Source organism: Ictidomys tridecemlineatus, chromosome 7 (genome assembly GCF_052094955.1).
Source record: "Ictidomys tridecemlineatus isolate mIctTri1 chromosome 7, mIctTri1.hap1, whole genome shotgun sequence".
Classification (NCBI taxonomy): domain Eukaryota; kingdom Metazoa; phylum Chordata; class Mammalia; order Rodentia; family Sciuridae; genus Ictidomys; species Ictidomys tridecemlineatus.
Window position 1 is genome coordinate 3150573 of NC_135483.1, and position 12587 is coordinate 3163159.

The 12587-nt window shown below is 43.3% G+C and overlaps 1 protein-coding gene across 19 annotated transcripts in view; it reads left to right on the top strand.

Annotated features, from left to right (window-relative positions):
* Positions 1-12587, top strand: part of Ptk2 (protein tyrosine kinase 2) — a 238148-nt gene that overhangs the window by 155685 nt on the left and 69876 nt on the right. For 9 of the 19 annotated variants that reach the window (XM_078016629.1, XM_078016638.1, XM_078016631.1 and 6 more), the window contains 2 exons: positions 8906-8989; positions 10029-10046. The exons of 5 other annotated variants lie outside the window; for them this stretch is intronic. In XM_078016629.1, the coding sequence (XP_077872755.1) occupies positions 8906-8989; positions 10029-10046 (102 nt within the window). The remainder of the gene's footprint in view (positions 1-8905; positions 8990-10028; positions 10047-12587) is intronic. 5 more of the 19 variants (XM_078016637.1, XM_078016640.1, XM_078016632.1 and 2 more) reach the window with 1 other exon arrangement.

Sequence of the window (12587 nt, forward strand, 5' to 3'; positions counted from 1 at the left end):
TATACTTTGTACATTTATTTTATTGTCTTTTGAATGTCAAGAAATGTGAAACATTTTTTAGATGGTTTTTGTCTTTCTCAATGAACATACAATGGTGTTTGGATATGGTTCTTTTACATATAGTTAAGATACGGGAATAAGCATTATCTTAACTATTTGCTGGTGTGATGAGTGTGGTGTGCCTTTCTTGTATGTTTTTAAAGTACATGTGTCTTTTTTTCCAATCTGAAAATATGGAAGATAGAGGTGGAGCTGCATATGTGTGTGTCTCATCTATCTTTGAACAAAAATATGAACGTATATGTTCTATTTCTAAAATAGTAGCTTCCTGATAACATTAGTTATTAGTCTCTGGCATACAGGGACTCAATTCCTGTTCAATTTGTTATGAGTTAGTTTTTCCTAAAATTTGGTTTTGCTCTTTTGCCTAGTCGATATTGGATTATTTCTTAGTATCCAACATTAAAGTGTAACTTCTTGTCTTTTGTGGCACACAAGTACCCCACGTGTCCTCTGCAGAATGTGTCTTGTGTCCCTACTCCAGGCAAAGACCCTCGGGCTTCTGAAGAGGCATTCTCAGTGCTGCCCACTCATTGTCCACATTTGTCTTTCCACAAACCTAGTGCAAGACTCAAGCAGTAACCAAGGTTTCCAGAAGCGGATCTGGGCTGTCCAGCAACACTCAGCCTCATAGTTCACAGTCTGGTGGAGAGGGTGGCCACTAGGTGCCCTAAGCAGACTCCAGAGGCAAGAAGGGCCTGGGGATGTCTGAGGGTGTTCTGCCGAGCAGTCTGTAGAGCCCTTGAGGCCTGTAACACCTCTGAGCCTGAAAAGCAGCTTCCGGGATGAGGCCTAGGGTCTGCTGAATGCCCTGGCTCTGCGCTTGACCATGCACATTCCCTATGATCACTCCTGCTTGAGAGCAAGCTGAGCTCCTATTGGGCTAAGAAGCATGATTCCTGCATCTGTCTTGGGTGATCAACTAGGTCCCACAGAAGCTTCATACCTCATCCTTCAGTTTGACTGATTTCTTCATCAGCTTCCTCCATTCTTCAGGCTGAACCTCAGTTTCTTTTAGCAGCTGGTCATCATCACACCTCTGCACTTTGCATTCTCAGCCACCCTTTTTGGACACACTCCCAGTTTTTATATCCTAATTCAGACACACACGGAAAAGAAAGCCAGCTGACTTGTGAGGTATACTTGCAGGATATACTTTGTTCCAGTCTCTGCTTTATGTTCTATATCTTTTTTCATGGATTAACTCTTGTAGTCCTCACTATGGCCCAAGGAGATAGTTCTTAATATACAGATGAAGAAAACTGAGGCCCAGAGAGGTTAGATAATTTGCTTAAGATTATATAACTAGCAAAAGGTAGAATTAGTACCCAAACTTGGCTCTCTAGTTTCAAACCTTTTCTTAATTTCTTTTGATTCTGCCTTAATACTTTCTTCCTAGGCTACCTTAATAAGGTTATACCTCCTTCTCTGTCACTTCTTTACTACTATGTTAATTTAAATATGCATCACTCCGATCAGAAACAGTGATAATTTAGTGTTCATCAGATGAAGCTCAAGCTTTTTTACTCAGCCCTCAAAGGCCATCTACCTGCCCACAGGCCACCTTCCCCTTCTCTACATTGTTTCTCAGCCACACTAAGTTGGGGTTGTGGTTCCCCTACCCCTATAGCCCCACCAGTTCTGTTCTTCTCATTGCCACAGCAGTTTTTCTAGAGCTAAGATCCTTTGACAAAAGACTGTCCTGGATAATTGCAGAGCCAGCAGAGAAGAATGTCCTCCACAGTCATGATGTGGTTGTTTGTCATTCCACCTGCTGCTTGCTCATGTAGGCAGAATCAGACTAACAAATGGTACATTTCTGTTGTCCACAAAGAGTCCAATAGCATCCAACCCACCTGTGCATCACACTTGCCCAAAGCTGAAATTTGACATTTCTTGAAGTATCTTTATTAAACTGACACCTGGAAAACTAGTACTGTTAACAGAGCCCTCTGCCCCCATATGGGCTGGGGTGCTGACATACTGCTGGACCCTGGGATGTTGTGCCTCTGTTCCTGGGCAAGCCTGTTCTGTGTACAGGCCAATGGGATCAGGCTGCAGTCCAGCCAGGCCAGCTGCAAGGTGGTCTACTTTTCTGCCAGACACCACCTCCTCTGGCCGCCAGTACTCCTTTAAGGTGGGGGTTCTGCAAGCTTCTCATTGCCCACTGCACAGCAGCCCACCTGGCAGACAGTGCATGCTGCATGCCGAGCACTGCTGAAGGCATCCCTCTACCCAGAGGGTCTACCTTTGAAATTTGGGAGCTTCTCTGTAAAAATGAGATTAATAGAGGTTTCAGAAATACCCAACAGAATCGTGTTTCCCCAGGCATACTATTCTGAGGGCCTAAAGGACTTTCAAGACAATTAAGTATTAAGTTTTTAGGAAACACATACTTACTGTAAAGCTCTGTTGAAAGCCACGGCCAGGTCAAGATTCTGGTGGAATTTAGGGTGCAACTTAGAGGCCAGCGTCAGTCTGCCATGTGGGATTTATACGTGCGCTCAGAGAGGGAGGCGTGGCCTGCATGGTGGTGGTGCTGGAACACGGTGGGAAGGGGCAAAAAAAGTCCAGGAATACAGATATTTCCAAATTGATGCTCAGAGCTGACTTTGTGATACCACCTCATCATGGCCATGACTCTTGTTAAGTGTTTCCATGGTACACAAGAGGACTGCAGACTGCAGTTTTTCTCTTTCATGTCTCATCATGGAAATGAGCAGAGTGACCTTTCTCACCTGCCAGTAAGAATATTTAGTTTGATTGTCTCTGCCAGCCGTATTGTGCTAAAGTACAAATTTTGTCCTACTAGGGCTGCTTTTTCAGTATTACTGCAAACTTTTTAAAATATTGTAACATCATTTGGCTTGGTTGTTAACCATGCAGCATACTTTTCTTCAGGTATTTCAAATCAGTGACTGGAAATTATTCTTAAATATTAAAGCACTTAAGAGCAGGCCTTACACATTAGGTCTTTGTTCCTTTACTGCTATATGAACACAAGTAGTGCTGAGGTGTATTTGGGGCCCAGCATGTGCTATGCCCAACCGTGCCCAGGCTGGACCTCAGGACTGTCTGCAGCATCTCCTCTCTACAGATGAGGAAATTGCCACTATGGGAGCTTAGATGCTTGGTCCAGCTCAGTATTGCTCCTGATAGGAGTAATAGAGCCTTGACTGGGAGGCTCCTTGTCCTTTCATTAGACTCTCTGTTGGTTCATTCCAAAAGCTTGATGTGTGTGGAAAGGAGTAATACTTTCATGCGGGTGATTCATGGTAGTTTTTCCCCCTTAAGCTGTAATAATATAGTACTGACTCTTCTGCTAAAATTCAGAAGTGTGCACTGTGTTTAAATTTGAAAGAGCTACTTGTACCTGGCTTTATACTCTAACTACAATTTTTATAATACTGTTTTCTCTAAGGTAGTCTCTTCTGTTGAATGCTTGATTTAAATGCTGGCTTTTCAGAAGTTGAATGTGAAAACAAACAAGCAAACCTTGCCCTAATTTCAGAGCATTCTTTCCTAGTAGATAAGAAGTTTATTTTGAAAATCATATGCTTTATGACATGATCAAAATGCTACCAGTAGCTTTTCTGGGCACAAAGTGGTAGGTATTAGACATGACTCGAGTGTTTCTAGTGCTTGCAATGTACTGGATGTTCTTCTAGTTTCAGTAGCAGTTGTTAGTGTTTTGTGATCAGCCTGGTATTAGAAGAGAGGCCAAGCCATCGAGGAGCTTGCATCTGGCTTCACAGAGACACAGGCTGGAGCCTTGGGCATGGGTACGGGTGTGAGGCCCCCAGGAGGCCACCCTGCTGCCTTCTTCCTTGGAGCCATCCTTCTCCCACCTTGGCATCACTGGAACTCTGCCTGCCACTCCTGAGATTCAAAGGGGCTACTCAGTCACCTCACTCTCTTTTGGTTTTCCAAGGAGTTGAGAATCTCAGATGTCACACGCACTGAGATAGCACCATTGGCTGTGAAGTGTTCCCTGAAAGAGCCCCAGTGCCAGGTACCCTGTCCTCTGCCCTCTGCCCTTTCCCTGCCCTCGAGCAGTGGCTGTGGGCAGGCCTGGAGAGGCTGGAGCAACAGCTGAGTAGGGAGGACTTTTGATTTCACAGACCCACCCCCACAGATCTCTTGTCTCCATCCTGTAAACAGTTTTTCTCATCTTCTCCCCAACACTCTTTGCATCTGAAGGAGAATGAAATGCTTCATAAGTATATTTTTAAAAATATTTTTAGTTGTCAATAAACACAAAACCTTTATTTTTTTAATTTATTTTTTTATGTGGTGCTGAGGTTCGAACCCAGTGCCTCCCTCACACATGCTAGGCAAGCACTCTGCCACTGAGCCGTAGCCCAGCCCTCATGAGTGTATTTTGAACAGAAATGTGTTCCTGTCTTTCTGATAGCATATGTTTCACAGTTGGCAATGTTTGGGTATACTTCTCAGTCTTTAGACTCAACTGCTTAACACAGTCATTGATAAACTTTAATAACCTTTTTAAAGATCATATTACTAACATCCAAGAAGCCCAAGTATCATCTTGCTAAATATAAAACAAACATTGCCAATATAAAATGGCCCTCTTATTTTTTTTTCTCTGCAGAGAAAAACTTTAAAGGAGAACTGGGGATTTTAAAATAAAATTCTAGAGTCAGACCTCAGGGCCCAGTTTGTGTAGCCTGTGGATTAAAATCAAAGCTGCTTGAATCAGAACAAATAGTGAACAAATAATATTAAGTGCCCACTATGTGTTATGCCTTTGAATCATTTCTCTAGTTTTTCATTCTAGAAAGTTTCCAACATGTGCAAAAGAGAGAGAGCATAGAATTGTAATTGTACCATGATTTTCCACATACACATCACCCACAGTTAGTGGTAGAGACTCATGACCAGTCCTATTTCATTTCTGCATCTAGCTACTTACACTGACACATAATCCCCACTGGTTTTTGTAAGCAAATCTAAGACATATTTCACCTATGTTTCTTATAAGTAAGACTCTTTAGAAAACATTAACAAATATCCAGCCAGCATTCAGATTTCTCTTACTGCTTCGTTTTCATGCTTTGTCTTGTGCAAACAAGAGTCAAGCGAGTAACACTTGTGGAACATGCTCTCTGCCTCTCCGCGTGCCTGGTGGCTGGGCCTTCATGTTGTTTGTAATGGCATTTACCTTTGAAGAAACACTGGAACTTACCCTGCATTCCCTATACTCCGCATTCGGCTAATCACATCTCTTGACATCGTTTTGCTTAACTGTTCATCTCTGACTCCTTGGTCCCTGTAAACTGGTTGTTAGGATCTAGAGAAGTTGATCCAACTCAGATCCAATGATATATACTCTTGCAAGACTGCTTCACAGGTGTTAAATGTGGTGCTGCAGGTTTGTAATCTCAGCTGAGGCAGGAGGGTTGCAAGTTTAAGGTGAGCTTAGCAAGTTAGTGAGACTCTGTCTCAAAGTAAAAAAAAAGGGGGGGGAGCTGGGATGTAGCTCAGTGGTAGAGCACTATCCTTGCATGTGTGAGGTCCTGGTTTCTTGTTTGTTTGTTTTTTTATATTTTTTTAGATGTTGATGGACCTTTATTTTATTCATTTATTTATATGCAGTGCTGAGAATCGAACCCAGTGCCTCACACATGCTAGATAAGTGCTCTACCACTGAGCCACCACCTCAGCCACAAGGCCCTGGGTTTAATCCCCAGTGTAGCAGCAAGAAAAGGGAACAAAGAGAATAGTTCATAGGTGGTGTACATCTGATTATTTTTCTTGGAGACATTAAGATTGATCCGTGCATTAGGTCCCTCTGGTCTGATCCATCACTTATAATGTTCCCATGAGCATCTTGCCTTTTGGTTTTAGCAGCTATTGACATTCATGCCTGGCTTTCTTCAGGGACTACAACAGGGTGCCAAACCATCAGTCCTTCCTCTCTTCTGTTGGAACACTTTTTTTTTTAAATATATCTTTATTTTGTTTATTTATTTTTATGTGGTGCTGAGAATCGAATCCAGTGTCTCCCATGCGCAAGGCAGGTGCTCTGCCACTGTGCTGAGCCCCAGCCCCTGCTGGAACACTTTTGAAGATGCTTCTCCACATGAGCTGTTCAGTACCCTAGGGAATGCATTCTACTGGAGAATTAGGAAAAAATAGCCCTGTTCTTTTCCTTTATTTCCCAGTTTTTAAAACAAGAAGTTTTGGCCTCACTAGCCAGATGTTGCTTTTGTCCTTGGGGATCTTCTTTTTAAATATCATTATGAATGAATGGGTTTTTCCACTGGTGGTGCAGGGTTCCCCCACGGCTACCCTAGCTGGGATGACTTTCTGGGAAGACTGTCAGAGTACGGAGCTCAGGAACTTTCCTCCAGAATCAAATGCTCCTGAGAAGAGTGTCCAGAGGGAACTTTACCTCACTGTGCAAAGCCAGAAAGGTCAGCAGTGACCCCCTGGACTCTTGCCCATATCCCTACAGAAGCCTCAGATTCCTGTGTCGCCCAGACACCCTGAACATCCCTACTGTCTTCCTCTGCTTTCTCTTAGTTCCTAACCCCTCACTGTGCCTCTGCCATTCCTCTGAACCCACAACTTTTTCTCTGAACCATCCTGTCACCTTCCTCTTGTGCAACTAGCTCTCACCCTGAGGGTGATGGTGCCTCTTAGTCCCCCTTCACATGTGACAGGTGTGCACTACTATTCTGGGCACCCTATTGCCAATGACTGCTTCTTCCCTGGAGCTATTGCAGTCCTGGGACAGGAGGTGAGAGGGGTGTCCCTTGCTTCTCATTGTTGCTCCTTCACAAACGCTAGCTTTGGATCCTGCCTATCAAAGTCCCACCTGCCTTCTAAGCATTCAGCTCACCATGGGAGGCTCTGTGTTCCCTGTTAGCAATCTGCCTAGGGGCCTGTCCCCCCGCCCCACAACCTCTTACCCTCATAGTGCTCGCACTTGGTCTTACCTGCAACCCCGCTGCAGTGTCAGGTAGCTGGAGGTGCTGGGGATTGGACCCAGCTCTGAAACTGAGCCATGTCCCTAGGCTTTTTATTTTTATTTTGAAGCAGGGGCTTGCTAAATTGCTAGGCTGGCCTTCAACTTGTGGTTGCCCTGCCTCACCCTCCCTAGTAGCTGGGATCATAGGTGTGTGCCACTGCACCCAGCTGCAGTTTCACTTTAAGAAAACCCTCTCGAACTGTGCCTTCCTGTTTTTCTCGCTTATTCCTTGAGTGTCCATGACCAGCTCCAGGTCCCCCACATGTGTGTCCTCATTGCTTAATGACCAGGCCCTGCCCTGACATTGCTGGTGTGCATGCTCACCATCTCTGCCCTGTCCAGCTCCTTCCACTCACTTACCATTAGCAGAAAGTTTTCCTTCAGCTCTTTATCTGGGACAGCTTGTTACTACCCTGTTGAACAGGTAAGAAAACTGAGAAATGAAAGTAGGGTTGCCTTCCCACAGTCAGGTAATGAGTGGTGGAGCCAATGATTGAATCCAGACATTATCTGAAACAGAGCCCATGCTCCCTATATTTTTATTTTTCCTGAGTTTATTCTTGGAGAATGTTTGTAGGAATAATAAAAATGAAGTATCATATATTGTTTATTTGAATGCACTGTTGATAATTGTAGCTCAATGTATATTTCTTAGGGTCAAAGACATCATCATATCAGAGTAGAATTAACAAAATTGACACATGTAATATTGACAGAATGCCCTTGTCCACAGTGCACATTCTTGTTCCATCCAGGGTATCCTACATAGCTCTTGCCTCCTGATCCCCCCCCCCCAACTCTGGTGCATCCATTTGTCAGTTCAGGCCATCTTCTTCACCAGTATCACAGGGAGAGTGGCATTCCTAGGCCATCACCTGCAGGGCCAGGATTCTGGTCTGTGAAAAAGGTAGCTTTTCAAACCAAGCAGTGAGATTGTGTCCTTGGAATCAAAATACATCATTTGAAAAGTACCAAAGTATTCTTAGTTCTTTTCATTTCTGCTTCTTGTATATTGGTACTGCCAGTGAGATCATTGCCATCTTGATGGCCAGACAGTCCTGGCCTGCCTCCTCCAAGGCCCACGCTGTAAGTGGCAACTCACCACTGATGCCCTCTGCATCTCCTGCTGCCTGGGTCGTTCAGCTGCTCAAAGCTCCATCCCTTGCTTGAACTTCATTGGCATGTCCACTGCTGCTATTATCATCCATAATCGTTGCTTCTCCGTGTTCTCACTGCTAAAATCAGAGTGGGACACCTCTCAAATGAGTCGCAGTACATGAGTGGGCAAGTGAGTAAATGAGGAAGGTGTGCTGCCTGTGTATTCAAATACCCTCCTCACCAGGGTATACAAGGTACTCCAGATCTGCGAGTCTCTGTCTCCACTGAGAATGTAGAGTAAATTGCACATAAAACTCTTTCACAAAATCAGGATCTGCTAGTTTTCTACATTTTTTTCTTTATTGTTGAATATTATCACAAGAATATTGAATGTTCTTGATTCTTGAATTACTATTGGTTTTTATTATTTCTTTTGTTTGGGTTTTGTGGTTTGTAAGTATATTTGTACTGTCAGTGGCTGACTGTGCAGATCAGGAGAGTTTCATTGTGTCTTCCATATCCAGTGCTAACCTTTGCTAAGACAGAAAATTAGATCTTAAAATAGTAGCGTTTATTTTATAAGCTGTAAGTCAGTGCTAGTACAAAGTAAGGTGTGCAGTAGTGAAATACAAATATTTGCAAATTTGTGTCTATTTTTATAGATGTGCCTTAAAAATGTAACAGTTTATCTTTTGTATTGAAATAATTTGTTTCTTTTTTTTTTTTTCTTTCCTCCTCTGCCTCTTTGTAAAGGAGTCAGTCACTGCCAACATAAAGTTAAGAAAGCTAGGCGCTTTCTCCCTTTGGTCTTCTGTTCCCATGAACCTTCTCCTGCCGGTACTGCACTCTGTTGCATAGGGTCCCTTGCTAACCACAGCACCACAAAGCTAACTCTCTAACTGATGCTTAGAGACTGTCCTCAGCAGCTCCTAGCTTTACTGAATGTCAGTGTGTGTGGTGTCTGCTGTCCAGAGGTGATAACTGGGGGAGGTTTGCTGTCTCACAATCTTGGAGCTGCTCTCTTGAGTAATAGACTTTTGTTTGCCTGTTTGCTGGTTTCCAAGTGCATGAAAGGGCAAAAAGTAGCTTTCCTGTCCCCTTTGCGTTCTGAGTGTTTTCCCACAGGGGTGGGCAGGACCACGTTCCTTGTACTATGGGTCTCCTAACGCAGCATGCACCTGAATGAGGAGGAGCGCTTAGAATCACCTGTGTCTGCTTTCTGTGCTCAGGATGCTGCAGAGAAGGGCCAGCTCTGCCGTTGGGAGGGTTTTCTAGGAAAGCAATGATTTTCTTACAATTGTTGAAACAATAATTTCTCCAGAATGTTGGTAATAAAATTTGTTGTTTCATACACATTTAAAGGGGATCCTTACTTGTTCGCAGAGCTGGGAGCACTGTACTCCCTGTGGTTTGCAGTGGGCCTGGCCTAGACTCTCATGTGGTGTTTGAATCCTGCTGCGCACTGCAGTAGGCTTATTCCAGGCGGGTTCCCCTTTATCTTTTAACATACATGTAACGACTGGTTTGTCTTTTATCTAAAAAGATACAAATTCTCCCTGAGGGAAGTAGAAACATTTTTTAACATGTAATTCATTTTGCTTACTATAGTAGAAACTAATTTAAAAGTCTATTACTGTGTAACTTGGTATAACATTTTGATATCTTAAAACTTGACATAATATCAGTCAGTTCAAGTAACATATGACTACAGTCTTTTGCCTTTTGAATTAGACCTGGGTGGGGTGATTTTGTTACTTTTCTCGAGATTTGATCAACTTGTCATTTTAATAGTGTCTCCCTCTCTTCTCTCCTCTCCCATCTCTCCTTCCCTCTGTTCCCTGCTCCCCCTTTCTTTGCATGCCACCTGGATCTGCAGATGAAATTAGTGGGGACGGTAAAATCTATTTTCACATTTGTGTTACTGCTATGATAATTATTTATGGAAATAAGTACAGTCCAGTATTTAATGAAAGGCAAAATGTGGTTTTGATACAACAGAAACAAGGACAAATGGCACAAGAACATGGTCTGATAAGGGTTGTTCAGGGTGGTGTGTGGAAGGTGTAACTAGTTATTAGCTAATCACATCACAGCAGGAAATTTGAGTTGTATGTTCATAGTGAGTTTTCTAGATTTTTTTAAGTTAAAATTTTAGCATTTTAGAAAATTGTCAATGCATATTTCAGCAAAATTAGTCACACTTGAAAACAGTGATAGAGATTCAGACATTCTCCATCTATAGCAGGTATGGAGTATGTATTAATGATTCCTAGATCAGAGTGAGGTAGTAGAAAGGAAAGAGTGAAAATGATTTTAGAGTCTTGCAAACTAACAGTAAGGGAAAATACCAGCAATAATGATAATGGTTGTCCCTCCAAACTGTTGATAGCACTTAATAAGCTCGAAAACTTAAAATCACATTTAGAGTCTTACATTTCTCGGTCTGTGCTGTCTGCATGGAACTTTATGGTCCTTCACACCAAAGAAGTGAGATTTTATAAGCTAAAGCAAAGTGGACAGTGTATTTTCCTCGTGGCTGAGTGAAAGAATGCTCTTGCTCAAGATTCTGCCTCTGCTCCTGTGTTGGGATGGCAGTGTGGGACCCCTACATAGAATGAGCTTCGTGGCCTCGGGGAAAGGCCACGACATGACTCTCATCTGAAAGTGTGTGTTTTTCACAGGATTTGAAGCCAGAAGATCTGAGCTTCCTTTCTAAATCAATCCCTGGTAGTGATAAAGTCCGAAGTTTACGTCATTGAGAGCTTCCTATGTGCAAGCACCTTACCTACGTGATTCCTGCTCACAGCAGTCGGGAATAGCACTGGGTGGCCCTGTTTGCAGACAAAGAGCCTGTGGATCAGAGAGGAGTAGCTAGGTCTGGGCTCCAGTGTCACCCTTGTCTTCTGCTCCATCCTGTCACCAGGTGACTTGAGTGACCTGAAGCAGATTGTTCATCCCCTGCATCTCCATCAGTAAAAGGGGTCCCAGGGTGGTTATAGGATTACTGTGAAGCATACAGATTTAAATATCTACAGACAAAGGGTTGTTACTATAGGTTGACAGAATGCAAATGTTTTCATGTAATTTCCCAACACTAGAACTTTTCGTACTGTGAATTAGCCAGGGCAAGTATACTTAACCTATCGTACAAAAACACCCACATCCTAAGGGTTGACTCAGTTGGTATTGGTTGGGGGTCCACAAACTAAGGCCTAAGAACCCAGCTGTTCTGGTACTTCCTCTTGAGCTAGCAATGTGGTCACATTTTTTAATGGTTTCACAGAAAATATCAAAAGAAAGCTAGCTAGATTTGTGACATCACAGTTATGTAAAAATCCCAGTTTCAGCACCCATAAGTCAAGTTCTGTTGGAACACGGCCCCACACCTGTACTTCCATGGTGTCCTCCCCAGTTGCTAACTGTGGTGCAAATGGCCAAGCCGAGTGCTGCCCCCAGAGTGTGTGGCCCGCACAATCTCACACACTTCCCGTCTGGCCTTATAGAAAAAGAATGCCAGTCCCTGGCCTAGGTAGTGTGGCTAAATAATACTGCCAAGCAAAGTTGGAGTTATCTTGGTTACTAGAAAAGAATTATCTTCTGCTTCACATGCCTGCAGACTCCATGGCACATCTGAGTTATGCCGGTTGGATAGAAGACTGATACTGGTTAGTCCTCGCAAGTCGCCTGTAGCCTGGGCCCTGTGCAGATGTTAGTGGTTGAGAGTGCCTCAGACTTCCTGCCCCTCTTGCTTAGCCCCATGCCTCTGGGAGCAGTGGGGAAGCCAGGCAAGGGAGCAGGTTGTCAGAATTGCTGCCTCCAGAAAACAGGAGAAAATGTGGAGACAGGTCCCGCTCTCTGCTTCATAACTGAAAAATTTCACAGGTTTTCAGTGCTTGGGAACTTTCTGAGCTCAAAGACTTTTGTGTTTCCTTTTGTTTATAAACCAGGCAATAGTACGCTTTCTCCACAGATGGATCCCTCCCAGACACCAAACCAATCTCCTGATAGCACCTCCAGAGGCATTAGGCTCTTTAAGTGACAGACCATGAACCTTTAATGTCTTTGTGCATGCTGATCAGTTAGTAGTGACTTTCTCTTCTTAACCTTGCTCTGAAATGACAACTTAGTAATTTCCTCCCTATTTGCTTAACTCTTAGTGTCCTTTTAACAAATTGTTCATCTAACTTATAATTTTGGTAAAATTCTAATGTTATCTAAATTTTAGGATTCTCCTTTTTAAAATGTTTCTATATATTTTTTATCATTCATTTTTTTCTGAGTCAAGGTCTCCCTAGTTTGCCCAGACTGACCTTGAACCCCTGCACTCAAGCACTCCTTCTGCCTCCGCTTCCAAAAGCTGGGAGTTTAAGCATGTGCCACCACGCCCAGCTTTTAATGTTTCTCTTTAAGCCTTTAACTCCTGGGCCAGGCATCT